Genomic DNA, 21,762 nt, shown 5'->3' on the forward strand with positions numbered 1-21,762 from the left:
CTCCATTGGTTCTAGTACTATAACTAGTAATATATCTTAGATAGTTAGCCACTGTTACATTATCTATGGGTACCCTTTGATGGCTATTGTGTGCAAAATAAGATCTAGCCCTTCCTTGCCTTTCACTAATGACCTGTTGGGAAATTTCTTTCAGTCATAATATTCATATGAATATCATTATGATAATTATGATCATTAATTATTATTATTAATCATTATGATAATCATCATAGTGTCTAGAGTGAAACTCCTCTGTCATTTCAGCTATCAGTTGATTGCATACCTGAACATCTGTGTTTAACCTACTCCCTCATAAAAAAATGACTCTTAACAATGCCTTTAAAGACATGATGTGGCCGCCTACTATGCCTATATAAATATCGATTGGCCTGCACCTTTTCATATAATACTAGTTGATACCTCAGCTTCCTGCTTAGTGATTTTTATGGGTCAATAACAATGGATTGAATAGGTAAAATATTGAATGTCTGTAACACTGAAAATGCCGTTCATAGAAATCTGTTTTATAGGGGGCTATGCCCCCCCCGGTAAATATATATACCAACTCTGAGATTGCACTACAGTGAGGAAAGGGCAAATTTCCCGATTTTCACTGTACCATGATCTCAGAAAACGGATTTCTATGAATGGCATTTTCGGGTTACAGATATTTTACCTATTCGATCCATTGTCATAGACCCAATTTTAATATCTAAAAAGTTATTTTCATCTCTAGAGTATGTAAGTCTAAACTTCAAAAAATCTGTAGTGTTATCTAAATAACATACAAAATAACCTAATGTTTGTTCATCACCTCTCCATACCAGAAAGATGTCATCCACAAAATGTTTGTAGAATAAGATGTTCATAGTATACATTCCAGTGGGATTAAAAATATATAAACTTTCCCATTGATTCACTAGTGTCACGAATAAAACTGCAAACTTTATTTAGAAAAGGGCTTAAAATATCCTCCAAGTACAATGAAATTGGCTCTGTCATCCATCCTTTACCTGAGACTATATTTCTTTGTTTATACACACAACCACACACACAAACACACACACACACACACACACACACACACACACACACACACACACACACACACACACACACACACACACACACACACACACACACACACACACACACACACACACACACACACACACACACACTGGTGGATACGGGCATATTTCGACAGAATGTTTTCCATGCCAATAAAGGATTCTGAGCTATAACTTCTGATGCCTCAATGGACATTAATTAATTGATCTTTTTTTCCTCGGTTGGCAAAAATGCAGCTCCATGGTGTTGGCTAGGAGTTTTGTGTGGATTGTGATGCATTTATTCTGTGTCAAAATGCTCATTCAGACTACTGCTGCTGCAGCAGCTGGGTGGATAGTCCATAAGGATGCCAAACACATTTCCACCTGTTAAGTTATTAACCAGTGAGGTAGACCTCAAGGCTTTCCTCACAGCCTTTGAATGGTGCACTCACCAGATGAGATGGGGCCAGAGTGACTAGGTTAGAGGCTTCTTAGCCTATTTCGCTAGAAAAACTTTAAATGTTTTTATGAGCCTTATCTGGAAGTTGACTTAGAGGATTAAAAAGCTGTTAACAAGCTGTTTCTTCCATCACCCTCCATTGTCTAATTGTGTGACTATGAGCAAGTCATTTAAACAGACACTATCCCTGGGCTGATTCTGAAAAAGGTCCATACAGATCAGTGCTCTCCCTCTGAAAAAAATACAAATAGACATGGAGGGACTGGATTTTAGGATTATACTAAGGTTGAAAATGCACTTTTAACTCAATCTGCTCTTATCCCGAGACACAAGTTCAAAAGTTTAATCTCTGGACATTTCCTATTAACAAAACAGTAAGACTTCAATTATATGATTTGATACATGTACTTAAACTATGGTTGGAATATAGCTAATGATACATTTAAAGGGCACTAGCCTGCTACTTTAAGAAGGTAGATTTTTCAAACTGACCGTTAGTACACTGAAAATTATTTGTTGTACTAGTAGAGAAAGAGATCATTGTGCAATGACACTATGTATAAAACTGAACAGTCTAAATCTATAGTAAAGCCCAAATAATATTCTGGTAAACAGAAGGTAATACATGTAGACAAAATCTGTTTTAAATGTGGGAAAAGAGAGTCACATAGCTATACTTTGTAACTGAAATAATAATAATACTGGTTTTCTTGTAAAAACAGTAACCAATAAAAAGCACTCTACTAATGACATTGAGCATATGAAATGTGATAAAATATCTGCCAGAATAGTTGGGTCAGCATTCTATTACTGTGTTTTTGCAAGATTAAGCACAGTGCCTTAATTGATGGCAGGAAACTGTAATGGCAACTAGACTCAGGCAGTCTAGTTAAGCTTGTTAAGGCTCAGTATGTTTGTAAAAAGAAGACTCTTAGTAAAAAGCCATTGACAAAGTATGCATTCAAGGAGATAAGAAACAGTGTCCCATCACTCATGTAAAAATACAAATTAGATTTGGAAATGTTCTTCCAATTGCTGTGATTACCAGCTTAACACATACTATTGTGATGCCTGTGCACTGGCCCAGCAATCAAGGAACCTCAATCCTCACCACTAACACCAGTGAGGGGCGTCCACACAGGGGAGGATAACAAATGCACACACAGTAAAGTACAATTTCCCTTAAGAGCACACAGAGACCACAGTCAGTCTGGGGCTGGTTTCTCCCTTTCTCTCCAGATCCCCAGTAAGACTCCCCACTGGTGCAGCTATAGGGTCTAGATCTCAGCCTAGTAGGCAAGGTATAACCTCGAGCACCCTCTCTGTCCAAACAGTGCTTCATGTCCCTGCCCAAGTAGCTGACACACACACACTTTGAGATATGAGTTATATAAAAACGTTTACTCTCACTCAGATACTCCTTACCCTCCAATATGTTCCTCCCCCTCTTCTCATCTTTCTTCTTCTACAAAAGTAGTAAAAATCCAACCTCACCACACCCAGCTAAATCTACAACCCAACACTCCCACCTCCCCTCACAGCACAAGTAACACTGATAGCCATTACAGCCTGGGGAAGGCTGGCACAGATTCCCCAGCTGTGCACCCTTTCTGCCCTGTCTAAAAGGAAGTACCAGCTGCCACCACCCACTAGTATTTATCAGCTACTAACAAGGCCCTTATCAAAGGGTGTCCAGTTATTACTGTGCAATATTATTATACAAATGATAAGTGTGACTGAAAAGCAAATCTTATTGGAGTGACTTGGACAGTATCACTATATGCATCCAATTTACTCTAGAGCTTAAATTATCTCTACACAAAACAGCCACAGTTGAAAGGTTTAAACATATTTAATAATAAATAATAAAAACACAAGACAATACTTCTTACTATACAGTGCTAGTCAAGAGTTCAGAGATCAGAGAAATGCTTAAAATAATACAGTAGTAATCTAATCTTCCTAGTTCCTAGCTATATCTAAGAGAAAACACAGTTCTAAAATAAACTTACATATAGAGCATAGACAGAGTGCTGGTGATGTTGGATGTTCTCAAGACAAATGCTAAATGCTCTGAGTCTCTCTGTTCTTAAACTGATAACACTGTACCACTGACTCATTTCAGATTACATCATTATTGTCTGTTTCCTGAGCTAACAGAAGCTCAGAGTGTAACAGCCCTTTTGATCTTCCACCTGGTCAGGAAGCTACAGCAATAAAAGACATTATACATGCAAATTCTGGCAATTAACTCCAGTCTGAAAACAAAAGCAAACATCTCGGCTCTGGGTTTTGTGATCAAACAATTATACAATGCTTGACTTATCAGCTTTCCTACAGCACAGTGCACTTTTGTTACATTTTTGCAGTTCCACATTTAACACCATTTTCTTCCATTTAAGAGAATAAGCCGGTGGCTTATATTAATATTTACAAATGACAGAGTTATCTGCAAAATTCTATCTGGATTGTCTGGCAACCTTCACCTATCTTCACAACTATCATTACAGGGAAAGATTTTTTTCTACTTTAATGATTGTGAAAGTTATGGGAAGAAGGTAGTCCCTTACATAAGCCATCTTATCAGCGTAGGGAACAAAACCAGCATGTGAATACTTCTACAGATATACCAGTTCCCAAGCTGGTAAAAGCAGGGAACAACCACCACATACAGTAAAGATCAAGGTATGTTAGAAAGCCACAAAGATACAAACACTTGACAAGAGGAAGAACTTACAGCATTTAAAAGGATATTATAAGTTCATAGGTTCATAGGTTGACACTAGGCTATCTGCCCTAGGGCATTTACAAGCCTAGCCTGAGTGTGTTTGGCTTTCACCACCCTTCTTAGATTAGTTGACTGTGCCTCTGTATAGTAGGTCACAGAAGATAGCCCATTTAAGATTAGTTTACCATGCCTCTGTCTAGCAGTGACACAGAAGAGATCCCAGGGGTAAATTTATGATCTCCCATCCAAACGTCAAGATTCTCATTAAAGGGCTCTGTCTGACATGGATTGGGATTTTGTTCCAGAGTGAGGGGAGCCTCTGGGATATGAATCTGTCCCTCCAGCATGTTATATTTATTTCTGTGCTGTAGTTTAAGTCACTGGAGCGTGTAGTTCTGATGGATTTGGATTTCTTTAGGTGGAGCATTTCCATTAATTCTGGGTTGGACATGGCTTTATACGTCAGGCACAGATCGCCTCTGAGTAGGCGGTAAGCAACTGAGTAGAGCTGGAGTTTCTTTAGCCTAACTGCGTAGGGCATCTGTTTGAGTCCCTTGATCCTCTTGGTGAGGTACAAATATTCCTATGGTAGAGAAATCTGCAAGCATAGAAGCAGTATATAGAATATTGTATCATAAAACTGTTACAAAGCAAAGAGTAGAAGTATCACTACAGCCTGAATGTTTGCAGAAAGCTCAGTAAAATGACTGGCAGAAGTGAACAGAAGGAATAACTTACTGTAAGGGTGTATTCCAAGGGAATGAAGTAAGGAAGTATAGAAAATGCAAAACTTGAAAAGAATTCTAAATTTTCAATTAAAACAAAACAGAAAACTACAGAAATGGAAAATTCTAAGCAGAAGGTGAGGTTTAAGGAAGGGAAACTTATCAATGAGAAATGTAGATAAATAAGAAGAAACAGTACCTAGACATACTTCTAAATCAATTTATGTCTGTGTAAGACATAGGAAAAAAGGGGAAACTCCAGGCAACACATTATGACCAATAATTGTATACAGCTTTCTATAGTAAGCATACCTCTATTCTTTACAAAGTAGTGGATGATCTCTCTCTTATTCTGTCATTTACTGCTATAGTGGCTCAACTCACTCTGTTTACCATTGCTTCACTTGGGCTCACTCCACTCCACTACCCTACCCCCATTCCCAACCATCTCCACATCAATTACCTTTATAGCTAAACATCTCTATCCCACCCCCTCTGGACTCCAACTTCCTATAAACCTTAACCAATCAGATCCTACCCCTCTTAAATTAAACCCTCCCACCTCTCTCCACACTATACCTCCCACCTCCTACCCATACTCAGTACACCCACCTCTTTCTTCAGCTTACAAATCCCACATACCTTTCCTCTATCAAACTTTTACCCCCACTCATATACTCCTTACCCTCCAATATGTTCCTCCCTCTCTTCTCATCTTTCTTCTTCTAATTTTATCCAACCTCACCACACCCAGCTAAATCTACATCCCAACACTCCCACCTCCCCTCACAGAACAAGTAACACCGATAGCCATTACTCTCCTCTCTCATTTCACCTGTACTCTTCTCCAGTACTGAACTCACTCTCCCAAAAAACAAATTGCCTCCAAAGATCTCCTCACTCTACAAAATTAAACAGAATTTTCTCTCACCCTACCACTTTATATCATTTCTCCTCCACCCTCACAACATCCTTCAACTCTCAGGTGACATTCACTCTAAACCTGGCCCACACTTTAACTCAACTCCTACCACTACTTCACAAACACTCCAGTAGGTACCTAACCTTAGTCCCAAACATCTTTCCTTTTATTCAATCAACATCCATAGCATTCTTAACAAGATAACTGAATTCCACTCCTAGATAGCCCAATACTCCCCCAACATAGTTACTCTCTCTGAAAGATGACTCAAACCACATAACACTGACAAATAATTTCTTCCCCTGGTTACAACATTCTATGCCTTGACAGAACACACAAAAAAGGTGGAAGTGTTGCCATTATGTACTCAAACCTACTAACATTATCCCCATCCGACCCTCCCCCTCTTTCACCCAGCTGAACTCACTATCACCAACTCAACAACCATAAAACCCTAAACATAGTTGCCATCTACATAGCCCCTGAAGAGAACATACCCTTATTAGAACAAATCCTCCAGTGGATGTCTGACAATATACCCAATGTATTGATAATAAAAGGCGATGTTAACATCAATTGGCCCCTCCTCACCACTAACACCCTCACCACCAGCATAATCCTATATGGCTACACCCAACTTATCTCTTCTTCAACTTTTCTTCATAAACACACTAATGCCAGTTCTATCTTGGACTGGATTCTTGAATCAAAGCCTAACCTCTATCACCACCTTGAATCCCTACCAGACTCGATCAGTTACCACTTCCCTATATGTATCTAAAGATTCTCTCCCCACCTCACTTGATCTCATAAATTTAAAGAATGCCAAAAGTTAACCAACTTCAACCCTGATTGGTCCTTCCTCTCATCCCTACCTCTAGATGAAGCTGTTCTTCAGTTCAGCTCCATCTTTCTAAACACACTGGGCTCTCTTGCCCCTCCAAGAACTGTCAGTCAAATTACAATGTTCCCCTTATCTCACCAACTCTACTCAGTCTCTTATCCAAAGAACAGATTCTACCTGGAAACTCTGGACTAAGACTAAATCTCTTACACACTACCAAAATATAGGGAGATCTGAATTCTAACAAAAAAAGACACATAAACATTGAAAAAAGAGAAATTCTACCTCTTGTCCCAAACTACAGAACCCAGAAAACTTAAAAATTCTAGATTACTGCCAGCCAAATTCTCAAACCAGGAAATCCCTCTACTTCCAATTCCTGCCCCAATAACACACCCCAAGAAACTGCATCCATTTCCATTTCATACTTCATAGATACCATCAGCAAACTTATGCAAAATTTCCACCTAATCAACCCCACACCTCCCACCACCCCAATACAAAACAGCCCATTCTCACTATTTTTATTTATTTTATTTTATTTTATTTTACATTTGTTAACCGGGCTAGTCCAACTGGGTACATGTCCATTTTCAGTAGAGGCCCGGGGAGTTAAGCTCCAAACTTGGACAATAAAATTAATACAATAAAATATAAGGATACATGAGCAGGATTAAAGGTATTAACAGTACGTGTAAACAGGTTATTACAGAAAATGTACAGTGCACACAATACAAGGAATGGAAATACAATCAGAGTTGTCAAGAGAAATTAGTAACACAGTTTAAAAATGAATAGAGTTGCTTAATGATTAGATGGGTTAGGCAGAGTAGAGTATATAGAGGCACTTTGACTAGTCAGGTTTAGAGCATTGACATAACCATTGTGTTTTCAGGAATACTTTCAATTTGTTTTTGAAACAGGATAACGAGGAAAGTATGGAGAGTTCATTTGGAAGGAGGTTCCAGGCTTTTCCAACTATGTTAGAAAAAAGGGAGTCACCAGCTTTGTTGTTTGTTTTGGTAGTATGTACTAGAAGTTTCTGAGAAGACCTTAAGGATTCCAGGTTTTTATAGGGGGTGATTAGTGTTGAGAGGATAGGTGTTTTTGAAGGTTTGTAAAGAGTGTTGTGGGCTATAGTAAGCTGATGGAATTTAATTAGATTTTGAAGTTCAAGCCAATCTAGCTGTTTTAAATTAAGGCAGTGATGGGTTCTAAATGGATTTCCAGTTGCAAATCTAGCTATATTGTTGTAGGACATTTCCAATTTGTTGAGATTATTTTTTGAAAGGTTAGTAAAGATGGGTGAGGCATAAAGTAGAGAGGAGATTAGATGAGTGTGTGCTATTGTGGTTCGAGCTGAAGGTAGTGGAAAGGATTTTATCCTATAGAGAGAGCCTAGCTTTTTATTGACTGTTTTTATAGTATTATTAATATGGATGTCAAAGTTTAGATTATTGTCAATGGAGACTCCTAATAGTTTTGTGGATGGGTCTGGGGATATAATGATATTATTGGTAGAGTTTACTGAGAAATGCAATGGAGGGGATTTCTTAGTAGGAGAGAAGAGGAGGAGTTTAGTCTTTTTGGGGTTAAGGAGAAGGCATCTATGTGTGAACCATTGCTTAACTATGTTAAATACTTGTTGGGTCAGATAGAGAAGTTCAGAAGGGGAGGGGGCTGAGCATATCAGAGTAGAGTCATCTGCATATTGTATGCATGTAGCTTGGGGGATGGCAAGGTGAAGATCGTTGATGAATATAGAAAAAAGTAGAGGACCAAGGATGGAGCCCTGGGGGACTCTGAGGTTGACAGGGAGATAAGTAGATAGAGACTTGTGCCATAGTACAGCTTGTTGTCTTCTATCCAGGTAGGACTGGAACCACTTTATGGAGGATGTATCTAGTGACAGGGATTTTAGTATTGTGATGAGAATTTGGTGATTTACCATGTCAAATGCTTTAGACAGGTCAATGAAAAGGGCAGAAGAAAGTTTGTTAAGGTTGCAGTTGTTGTTAATACAATCTGTGAAGGAGAGAAGGGCAGTTGTAGTGCTATGTGAGGGTCTAAAACCATGTTGACAGTTGGCTAGTAGGTTATTATGCATTAGATGGTCAAGTAATTGTGGATGCATTTTTCCATAGTCTTTGCCAGAGGTGAGAGAAGGGCAATGGGGTGGTAATTGGAGAGAGGCACTAAATCCTGTTCCAACCAGCTACATTAAGAAACTTCTTCTCAAAGTTAAACCATGTTCCCCATCAGCTGACAACTTGCCATCTCTATTCCTACAGGCTACTGTTAACACCATAGCATATCATGTCTCCATCCTCATAAACTGCTCATTCAGTGAATCCACTGTCCCTACTCTCAGGAAAAATTTCCACACCATATCTATCCACATAATGGAAATTCTGTTGAGCTCTCTAACTATCGACCCACTGTCATATTCTCTCCCCTCTCCAAAATTCTCAAGCACTGTGTTCATAAACAAATACTGGCTTATCTCACTCAAGAAAACCTGATAATCCCTACCCAGCACGGCTTCCTCTCCCACCACAGTACCACTACTGCAATTATTTCCTTTAATAACTCAATCTCCCAAACCAGAGACAATAATAAACTAGTGTCCTGCCTCTTTGTAGATCTCTCCAAATCATTTGACACTGTCTCTCACCCCATCCTCCTCTCCAAACTCTCACAACTCAACCTCTCTTCAGCTACTATCTCCTGGCAGAACAGTTACTTCACAGACAGCAATCCGTAAAATGGCTCACTGCTCTATCTCTTTCTCTCCCCGTCATCAAAATGGACATCCCACAAAATATATTTTAGGCCCTCTCCTTTTTAACATCTTTACTAAATAACTTCATGCATCCTGTCCTCAGTCATCCCTCATACAGTATGCAGACAACTCCACAATCATCTCTGTCACTGACAATCCCTCTGACCTGCTAACCCTGACACAAACATCTTTCAACCTCACTGAAACATGGCTTACTAACAACCAATTCATACGTAAGCCTAAAAAGACAACATTTCTTCTCTTCCTCTCAAAATTCCTTTAACATCTTAAATCCTCATTCACCATCTCTTCCCTTAACAACACTACTATCATAGCTGAAACTCACACTAAGCTCCTTGGAGCAATAATAGATGACCAGCTTAAATTTGACCATCATGTACTTCACTTTGTCAACAAAACCCACCAAAAGCTTGGCCTATTGTATAGAAACAAAAGGTTCATACCCAGCTCCAGGATCTCACTTGCCCAAGCATACCTTCTCCCTAACCTATTCTACAGCATCCAAATCATAACTAATTTACAGTCCTCACTACTTTACAAATTTGAAACCACCTACAACAAAGTTGCTAATCTGCATTCTATGTCACACAACTGTCATGCTTTCCAGACACTCAGCTGACTAGAGTTTCCTAACCAACTCTTTTTTTCCTCAAAAATTTTTTTATTTTCAATTAAAATAACATTTACATAATATTTTTTAAATATCATTTTAAACAACTATATAAAATATTTACAATAGCCTGACATTCAGTTATATACACTGTATGTTATTAAATATAGAATTAACATATCAGTTATCAGAGACACAATACTGATTATTGCAGACCAACAAAGATATATCTTTCTTCCAAGGATTATTTACCAATGGCCTGAGATAGATTCATAGTTCTTTGATTTTTATTTCTATCAATGCAATTCTCTACACTAAAGTGTAGAATTCTTCCAAGGTCGGCGGTGTATTTGAATTTCACCTTCTGGTTACACATTTTCTACATATAGCAAGTATTGTCCATAACAAATACATATCTGTCTTATTCAAGTAGGGACCTTCATTTACATTTAGTATACTCAATGCTTTAGTTAAGGTAAAGGATTAATTATATAAAGCTTGTAAAAAATGATTGATTCCATTCCAACATGATTTAATTTTATTACATTCATAAAAAATATAAATCCAGTCTGCTTTATTTGACTTTTCACACCTCCAGCAAAAAACATTTGCAGTAGTACTGATATTTTTAATTCTATCTAGTGTTAAAAATGCTCACTGTAAGTATTTCCAGTTTTTAATTACACGTCTAACACACAGTACTGGAAAATATTTGTTAGATGTGTAATTAACTGATAGTAAGATTTTAGCTTTAATTTCTTCTGTTAACTGTAATGACTGACCTTTTGTTAAGAAGTGCCAGTACGATGGTTTGGGAATTGTTTTATATGTTATTAACTCTTTATATAGATTTGAAATAGAATTTGGGCAGGATTCACGAAGGCTTGCACGGAGTGTAAGAGACGTGTAACACTCCATGCAAACCTCGCGATCCAGGAACAGCCCTAAACTCCGTGTAAGAGACCAGCTAAAACGTCTCTTACACGGACTGGGCGTGGATATGCTAATTACCTCACTTGCAGCCAAAAGGTATGCAAATGAGGTATATTAGCGATCCATGAAGCAGAAACCAGCCCATGTAAGAGACGTTTTAGCTGCAGAAATGTACTCAGTTGACAACTGAGTACGTTTCTGCAAAAATCACAACAGAGCCATGTCAGCATCAAATAAAGGGTGCATATGTGTCAGGCAGCATGCCAATGGCCAAATATGTGGCCATTGGCAAGGTAACCCGATGCAAAATTTATAAAACTATATATTTTTTTTTGCCAATGTTTAAACGCAGCACAGCCCTGCGCAAACGGGCTGCGCTGTATAAAACATAAAAATGAAGGTTATAAACCCACAAATGTGGGTTTTATGCAATACATGGAATGACAATGCAGGGACCAGCAGACCAAAAACAACATGGCCACCGTGTAGTGGTTGCTAAGGGGGGAAGCTGAGTCTAAGACATGTAACTAAGCATTAGTAGACAATCTCATGTAAATGAGGGTTAGGATACTGAATCCCACAGTCACATAGCAAATGAGCACAGTCTGAGTAGTGTAAGAGATACATAAGGGGGAGGAATAGAGTAGGAGATAGGTGACATCACAGGGGGGAATGGTAGAAAGAAATGCAGTTCATTGGAGGTCAGTGTAACATGACAGATGACAGACACAGATCAGGGAAAGAGGAGTGCCACAAGATAAGCATGGGAAAGTCAAGAAATGGAAGGTGTACACTGTTACTTACACCAAAGTTTCTTGCTGGGCATGCATGCGCACATGTGCGCGCCATGAAGCGGGAGTAGGGCAGTGTCGCGCGTGTAAGGCAGACTGAGCATGTGGGAGCGTGGTGGCAGATGTTTAACACTGTTTGCGCTGGTGTGCACACGTTTTAACCCGAATAGGCAGATCCTGAATCGTGTAAGCATGTGTGCGCGCGTGTAAGCCACTGTGAGTGTGTTTCTGCTGGTATGCACGCTGCTCCCCCCTGAGGAAACAGAAAGGAAAAAGGAAGCAACAGAATTAGTAGGAAGCTATCAGGGAATACTGCTGGAGCTAGCAGGTGAAAACAATTAGAAGCAGGCAATTACACAGGCAGAATAGTAGCCCAGCCCAGCACTTAAAACTCTGCAAACAGCAGTGCAGGATGTTTCTCTCAAGTGACACTGCAAGACAGGAGTAAGCTATTAGAAGTGAAAACTGAAAAAGCTTCACTCAGAGCAGAAATGTTAGGGGCTGCCATAGCTGTCATAATGAGACATAGGTGACTTGCTGAGAGTGGTGACAATGCAGATGGTGCCAGACAACCCACAGTGAGGAGACGGAGAAGAGTGTACAGGCCCAGGGTCACCTACCATGGGTTACATGAGCTGGAGATAGTAGAGTGGACAGAGAGCTCCTGCAGAAAACAGTTGAGCTGTGCAGGCCACGCCTCACAGACAGAACCAACAGAGGGGAACCCATCCCAGTGGAAACCAAGGTATGTGTTGGCCTAAGAATACTAGCAACAGGTACCTTCCAAAGACCAACTGGTGATATGATGGGGATATCACAGGCATCAGCCTCCAGGGTACTGCACCAGTTCCTGGATGCCATGTCAGCACATGTCGGTGATCATGTATATTTCCCCAATGTCCGTGAAGTATTGGCCAGCAATATGCGTCTCTTCCAGCAAATAGCTGAATACCCTGAGGTAGTGGGTGCAATAGACTGCACGCACATACGCATCAAAGCACCAGCCGGTGAGCGAGGTAGGGCCTACATTAACCGCAAGGGCTTCCCCTCCATCAACTGCCAGGTCGTGTGTGATGCCCAGGGCATAATAATGAATGTGTGTGTTGGCTGCCCTGGGAGCTACCATGATTCCCACATCTGGCATTTGACGCAGCTGTACCAGACATTTGCCAATGGGGACATCCCACACGGACACCTAGTGGGGGATGCAGGTTATGCACTGGAGCTGTGGCTGATGACACCCATCAGAAACGCACACACACCTGAACAGGAACACCATAATGAGGCACATGCACAAACACGTAATGTAATAGAGCGTGTGTTTGGGCTGCTCAAGTCACGGTTCCGGTGTCTGGACACATCTGGTGGAGCCTTGCAGTACACACCAACTACATGTACCCAAATTGTCATGGTATGTGCTATGCTACATAATATGATCTTGCGAAAACAGCTGCAGCAGGACCAGCATAGGTCTGGGCCAAACAGCCCCCCACAATTGCCAAGGCCATCACAGGCAGAGCGTGACTTGGAGGAGGAACAACCTGAGCCTGCCCCAGTAGGCAGAAGGAGGTGTGCCCAGTATGCCCTGGCCTTGGCAAAGAGGCAACGCATAGCACATACACTGGCTCAGTAGGAACCCTGGGAATGATACCCCCTCTGACTCACTCAAATAATAACAGGGATGCCTAAAATGACATGACCTGCTCACAAACATGTACAGGGAGTGTAATATGCACATCCGACAGAGGCAGCCCTGCAGCACCACCTGAGGCATGAATGCCATGTGTTAAGTAATGTAACACCATGTACTATATGCACACCTGAGGACCCTGACTAACATCCACCCTCACCAAGCATGAAGCCACAAAATGACGATGGGATGATCAATTGCAATAACTGGTTGAAGTAATGCAGTTAGTCAAAGGGGAGCCAATGTGTTTCAGCCTGGGAAGAAATGCAGAGCATGACATGATGCACCACCTGCTAGGGGTGGCGTGCACCTATCAGTCCAGGCCCCATGGATACTGGCAAAGGCTGTCAGTACCCACAGCATGCCCTGAATAGGTAAGTCTCAAAACACAAACCCACCTTCATAGGTACCACAAGGGATAGGAACCTAGATGTAATGCTACCCAATGCCAGAAGTCTAAACAGCAAGATGTGTGCAGTGTAAACGCACACAGTATGGAGAATGTTGATATCAGTCCTGTAATAGCAAACTGGGTCAAGGCTCACATCAGCACCCTAACACTACCAGGTTACACCTCATACTGTGCTGTACAGCCGCAAAACATGGAACAAGCTACAAAAGGAGGGTGACTAGCAATAAATGTCAAGGATAACCGCACCCCCATGTTGGTACCACAACAAGAAGCAGCGTGGATTAGCCATGGTCAAATACCAATGGCTAAAACCGCCTCCCAGTATATAGCCTGCTGCAGACTACTGTCCTAATACCAGGAACTGCACCTGGCCTATGTTGGAATACATGAATATATCAAGCCCCCCAAACCACATTATATTGCTTGACTGAAAATACCCAGACATACACTGGGAGCATTATACTAGCACCAACACAGTAGGAGAAAAGTTCCCAGAATCCATAAACCAAAATGCCCAGGAACAACGTACCACTCCCACAAGAGGGGTAAGCATACTGGATGTGATAATCAGCAACATGTGTACTGGATGGCAAGATGAGAAGTGTATCCCACACTGGTAAGACCAGACCATAGAGTAATCACACTGGATATACACATCCTGACCACAGTCCCTGGCCAGAAAACCACAGTGAAAAACATGTGTAAAGCATAGGTTGCACCCCTCCAAACCGATGTGGAATCCATGAAAGGCCCTGTGCAAGTGCAGAATATGGGACACACTGCAGAACATGTTATACAGGCATTCCATGAACACAGCCAGGAATGCTTGGAGTATGCAATCACAAATAACAACAAGACACAATGCCATACACGCAGGCATCTGGCATGCTGGACTCCAGCCATTACCAAACCATGCAAGAGAATGAGGAAGCTACTACATGATAGAGCAGACATAAAAAGGGAACTAATCACTGATCAGTAGTATGGCAATAAAATATGTCCACACATACAATCAACTAAGGCCAGCTACAACAAGTAGAATCTGTGAATCCAAAGGCAATGTGACACCTGGCCCAAGTACACAGACAACCCACAACTCCCCCCAATAAATACAAATATATGTGGGAGATGCAACCATGTATCCAAACCGGAGGCTGAGCTCCCCCAACTCAGTACTGTCAAAACTAGTCAGGAGGAGAAGGTAACCACATACACCACAAACCCAGTCCCACATAGACCTATCACAACTGTAAACCAAACACATAAACACAGAAAAACATTCCCGGAGGCCCTAATTACAAAACACACCACACCAACAGAAGCCTCCAAAGCAGATCCCAAGCAACCACAACCTCCAAACATAGCACATGCAACACATAGTACACAAAGCTGGTGTGCCAAACAGTCACAGGCCAAAAGGAGAAACAACATGCCTGATACAGTTGAAATAGGTGCCTGTATAGGCAGACACACTGCTGTCCCACTCACCAGACTGAACAAGGGAAAGGGTACAGTAAGCTGCCTGTAGGCTGCCACAATATGCCACATAACACAAGTACGCAAGTCACCCCAAAGCAATCAGAAATATGATGCACTGATTGTCCATGCTGGTGTGAATGACCTGAGATGTACCTCCCTGGACTACATGAAAAGAGACATGGATGAGCTCTCTGAGTATGTACCCCAGGCCGGTATGACACTGGCCGTTTGCAGCATCCAACCCTCACCAAGAATGATGCCACAGTACCAACACATAATGATCAGCTTTAACAGGTGGCACAGTTACAGCTGTCAGTCCAAGAGGGTCTAATGTCTGTCTGCTTGAGATGTCATGCATGACAAGCCATGCTGCTGTTCCAGGGATGGATTGCACCTGTTACCCCCTGGGCGTCTGGATACTGGATAAGGCCTTTGCCACCTCCATAGAGCCGTACGTAGGCAAGGCCAAAAAGACTAACCCACCACCCTAGAAAACATAAGTGGTAAGAAACATAAGGGTAATGCTGACCAATGCCAGATGTGTAAACTGCAATATGCATGCCCCTGAGGCACTTCCCAGTATAGAGAACATTGATGTCTGTGCAGTGACAGAAGCCTGCTGCAAGCCTACTGATAGCACACCAGCATTACCAGGTTATACCACATATCATGCGTTATGGCCCCTACACCTGGACCAAAACATCAAAGGAGGGGGAGTATCCATATGCAGCACAGACACCCATACGGCCAGGTAACTGACAATGCACGAAGCAGCGGAGACCACCCATGTGCACCTAAGTGTAGTCAAAACTGCTGTACAGTCTGTAGCATGCGACAGACCACACTCTCACACACAAGAACCCCACCCAGACATGCTGAAGACACTGGACAGTATGAATGTCCCACCAAATACCAGACAAGGTACTCACAAATTACCACATAGGTGGTAAACCATTATGTATGCAAGGAGTAATCAGGGACCTAGGGACACAAGTCGACAGTAACCTGTCATGTGACACTCACAATGCCAATGTGGCTAGGAAGACTGTCGATATTGGACACCGTATCATGAAAGGATTCACATCTACATCAACAGAGGTCACTGTGCCCCTGTACTGTTCCCTTATCATACCCATAATCTAGTAAAATGACTCATATGGGATGTACCGTACCTGACACCTGCAGCGGTTCTGAAGACCTCAAAGGTACCCCACCAAGAGGATAAAGGGTGTCAAATATATGTCATATGTTGCCTGGCTGTAGACACCCCAGCTGAATACAGTCACAGACTGCCTACACAGAGGCATTGTATGTCTGTTGTACAAGGCCATGTCCAACACAGGAGTAATGGACATGCTCCACCACAGGAAATCAAAGCCATTGGAGCTGTGAGAGTGACAGATGTCAGCCTCAACACATAATGAAATAGGATGTGCTGGAGGGACAGATACATAACCCAGAGGCTCCCCACACCCAGAAACAGGATCCCAATCCATGTTAGGCAGAGCCCCTCACTGACACCCCTTAATAGGAATATTGCCAAGTGGATGGATGGTCGTAAATGTACACTGGGGGTCTTCACTGTGTCACGTCCAGACATAGGTACAGTAAAGATAATCATAAATGGCCATAATAGTCACATAGCAAGGGGCGGCAAAAGACACACACACTCTGGTTTGGCTTACTAATGCCCTAGGGTGGATAGCCTAGTATGAACCCATGAACCTATGAAGATACAAATTGTACAGGACACTAAGGATAATCACAAGGCCTACTTAACTGATGGTAGGATCCATGCTGGGAATCCACAGATATGCTCCGAATCACACAGATATTACAAACAAGGTGCAGTGCAAACCCCCCCCCCAAGAATGCAAAATATCTATCCCAGCAGACAGCTGGTCCCCTGACATTGCAGATGCTGAGGTAACAGCCATCATCTGCAAAGCAAAACACACAGCAGCAAAGGTATGTGATGGTGTCCTGGGCTGAGGCCAACATGGACTCCAAGAATAATGGAATGCCAAATCAAACTACTGGCCAATGTCAGCCTTACCACAGGATATGTACCCAAAGAGCAGTGTACAACAACAGTGGTCCTTCACAACAAAGGTGTTGCCTGAATGGATACTGCAAACTACCACCCCAGGATCCTGACAAACTTGGTCTGCACAGCTATGGAAAGGATCAGTATGTACCGCAGACATAAAGCTATCATGGACCTACTGATACCGGACCCTACACAGTGTGGCTGTCGTAACTGCAGATCTTGCCCCTAAACATGTTTGACCCATTTGAAACAGTCATTATGGTCACTGATGAGGGCAATGTGGTCTACACAGCATAGCTGGACCATGCATATGCTTCCAGATAATACCCTACGAGTTCAGTATGGATATGTTCACCAGCTTAAATATATACCCCTATGTCAGTAGAAGGGTTGCAAACCTGACCAAGGACAGAACTGACATGGTCAGACATGCTGCATCCATGTCAGACTACAAAGCAGATATGAGTGGCATCCCACAAGGCTTTGTCCTGGGACCCCCCCGTTCCATATATATGTCCCATAGGTACAGGCCAACATGAAGGACTGTGACTGAACATGTATGCAGAGGAGTACAAACAGCCCACCATATCTGACCCCCAGCTGACACAAGCAACCCACAAAAGGGCCACCTAGAAACAGACAACTGGAGCCATAGCCATGTCAGCAAGCTAATTGCAGAACTGTGTATAGACAACTACCATGGATATACAGTAAGTGCCCACAAATTACCACACAGGTGTTAACCCATTACGTACCTAACATGTAATGAGAGACCTGGGGACACAAGGTGATAGATATCCTGCACTGGACAAACATGTGGCTGTAGTGTTCGCAGAAACATACCATATACCCACCCAATCATGAAGGTTGTCAGATGTAGATAAGGGAAGGTCACTATGGCTCTGCAGTCATCCTTCATCAGCGTCACAATTGACTACAATAGCCCCTGTGGGATATACCTCAGCAGACACCTCCATCAACTGTAAAGTCCACAACAGTACCCCACCAGGAGTAGCAAAGAGCATGAACAGATGCCATGTGTTGCCTGAGTAAACAAACTGCAGCTCTACACACTGCCATACTGCCCAGCCAGAGGCAAGCTGTGCCTGATGTATGAAGCCATGTCCAAGCTGGAATCAATGAACATGCTGCACCTTGTACAATCTGAATGGCAGTGAGCTATGCACATGAGAGACCTGAACCCCGCACTGACATACATAGGACAAGCTGTACAGAATGATCCATAACACAGAAGGTACCCCCACTCTTGAGTAAACTCCCAGTACAGGTTAGCCAGAGAGTCACCTATCGACACCCTTCAAGAGGAATCCCGATGAGTGGATGGGAGATGGTAGGTTAACCCTGGGTATCACTGTTATGTCAGAGGTAGACGGAGGCACAGTATACTAACCATGACATATGTCATGGCAAACTCCAGTTACAATGTGTGTCGAAGGACAAACACACCCTGTGACTAGCATCAGAAATGGCCTAGGGAACATCGCTAGTGTTTGCCAATGTCCACCTATGTTGTGGAATACACTACCAATGTTGGACAAGCCTGGTGTAGGTAGTCCATATCTGAACATAATGCAACATTGTCATATGTGCACAACTGGCCCCTACACAGTCTGTTGTGCTCACTATGAAGATGTCAAGCAGTGATAGGACTAAAGCCCAGGATACTGTCCACCACAGTGAAAGTACTGCACCAGTACAGTATACGGTACTACAGTGTTAGGTCATTATGAAAGGATGTTGACAACTGTATGCAAAGTATCCCATGCAATCCCTGCAGGCACAGTATAATCCCTGTTGTGGCAGACACAAAGCAGTTGGCCAGTTAGTACACAACATGACACCCAACACACAACCATAAACATGAGATATTGTTGAAGTTCACACACACCCAAATATGTGGTGGACTTCAGAGTTCAACATATGGAAAGCTCACACTGGGCATGCTCGCACACTTTGATAAATGAGGCATATGTCAGACAACATGCCATGGAAAGGCTGAACTGGGCATGCTCACACACTTAGGCCATATCTCCGTTTAGCAGTTGGCCACACATATCTGGTATTTGTACATGTCATTCCAGGAACCAACCACAACACAGCAATCTGCCCAGTGCACACAGTAAATGACTACAGAGACATAAGTGATATAGTGGATCGCCCTCATATTCAAACATCTTCCACAGATACACAAGTTGTTCATAGGAACAGGGAATGCTATGGCAATAAAGACCTGCAAACAGTATAACAGCACAACAAATATTGTGCATCTGACAATTGAACATATGGGTGTAGAGGTCAATACTAGGCTTGTTGCCCTAGGGAATGACAGCTTAGCCAGAGTGCGCTTGGCATCTGCATCCCCAGTACAGTAGGCTACTGTGCCACTGTAAAGTAGGTCACATAAGGCAACGTGTGAGGCTAGTGAGCTGTGCCTCTGTCAAGCAGGGGCACAGTGGAGATCCCAGGGTTTGAATGTGCTAAGCTACAGCCATGTTGTTGGTGTGTGCTGGAAGAGGGTTGCTGACGACCTCTAACAGTAAGTGGCCGTCAATAACAGACTGAGGGGAGCCCTATCTGCATTGTCTGGACAATTCCACTGTCAACACTGTGTTGTGATGATTATGTGGGAATGAAGTGTCATGCCAGAACTGTTCACAGATGTCCTCCCTCTGTGGGCTACAGCTCTGCAATGTATTAGCTCACTCTGTCTGTTGGACAGCTCATATATGGCTGGTGTACACCTGACAGGTGTCTTGTTGTGGAGCAGTCATGGGTATATGTGGGATAGCATGATCAATGCAAACCTTACACATGCTCATAGAATGCAATTGTCAAGGATTATGCAGAGTGGCCAGTATAGTCCCCCAGCATGGGTCCTTTGAAGTCGTCCACCCCAGTCTTCGCAAGTGTAGAGTCTGCTTGTGCTAAATACAGTTTGTGTGCAGTGACAAACTTGCCTGGGGGTGGGGATGGGATATGGATGTCCAGGGAAAGGTGGATATGGTCAGATATCAACAATGGTGGTCTAGCTCTGGTGTGGAACAGTGAGTACCCATGTTGCAGATGGACAGGTGCAATATGTATTCCCCCATGTGGCTGTGGTGTGTGGTTCTGCCATAGCACATGGACCCACAAATTGTAGTGGCTGTAGGGTAAAGTGGTAGAGGCCTGAGTAGTTCTCACACACAATATGCCTGTACCTGATGTTAACAACTGGAATGGTGTATGTGAACACCTGCATATCCCGGCACTGTTCCCAGGGAAGCAAAGTGTTTGTCCTGGATGTGGGAGTGGTGTTCTGGACTGGTTGTGTTGTGTGTTACAGGTCCTGTGGTCACGAAGCATGGTATAGAACATAACCTGCCAGTGCGATGTGCATATCTGACCCTGACGTAGGTGGCTGCAAATGCATATATATGCTATCCCCCACCTGACAGGTAGTACTAGATGTACATAGCTCTGTAGAAATAAAGATGTCAGCACCCTATAAATACTGCAGGTGCAGACCAGATGCCCAGTAATTCGGTTAGCGCGCTCTGCTAATGTGTCTCCCTCAAGTGTCATAATATAGGTAGGTAGGAGTTTGAACCATGCAAATGCTCAGTGTGTGTGTGTGTGTGTGTGTGTGTGTGTGTGTGTGTGTGTGTGTGTGTGTGTGTGTGTGTGTGTGTGGGTGAGCGGGGTTGATGTGTGTGCAAGTCTGTGTGAGGGAGATGTCCCTTTTGGCAACTGTGAAAGTACTCTACAGGATGCACATTCCCCTATCTAAGCACGGATGATGTCAGCACCCTATAAGTACAGCAGGAGAAGGGAAACCTCCCAGTAATTTGAATAGCGCGCTCTACTAATGCATCTGTCACGAGTGTCATAACATAGTTAAGTAGGGGTGTGAATCCTGCAACTGCCCAGTGTGTGTGGAGGGGGATTAGTGTGTGTGCAAGTCTGTGTGATGGAGATGTTCCGTTTGGCAGCTGTGAAAGCACTCTACAGGATGCACATTCCCCTATCTAAGCACGGATGATGTCAGCACCCTATAAGTACAGCAGGAGAAGGGAAACTTCCAAATAATTTGAATAGCGTATTCTGCTAATGCATCTCTCTCAAGTATCATAACATAGTTAGGTAGGAGTTTGAAACCTGCAAATGGCAAGTGTGTGTTTGTTTGGATGTGAGGAGTTTGTGTGTGTGCAATTCTGTATGAAAAACATGTTAGTTTTGGCAATCAGGAGATCACACTACATG

At 42.6% G+C, this 21,762-nt stretch overlaps 1 protein-coding gene across 1 annotated transcript in view; it reads right to left on the bottom strand.

Moving 5' to 3' along the window:
* Nucleotides 1–6,944: 6,944 nt before the first annotated feature.
* Nucleotides 6,945–21,762, bottom strand: part of LOC122803168 (extracellular calcium-sensing receptor-like) — a 2,339,905-nt gene continuing 2,325,087 nt past the window's right edge. Inside the window, exon 7 of the mRNA XM_044072784.1 lies at nt 6,945–6,971. Coding sequence (XP_043928719.1) covers nt 6,945–6,971 — 27 coding nt within the window. The remainder of the gene's footprint in view (nt 6,972–21,762) is intronic.

The sequence above is a fragment of the Protopterus annectens genome, chromosome 5.part1 (assembly GCF_019279795.1).
Source record: "Protopterus annectens isolate FY-2018-M chromosome 5.part1, PAN1.0, whole genome shotgun sequence".
NCBI lineage: Eukaryota > Metazoa > Chordata > Ceratodontiformes > Protopteridae > Protopterus > Protopterus annectens.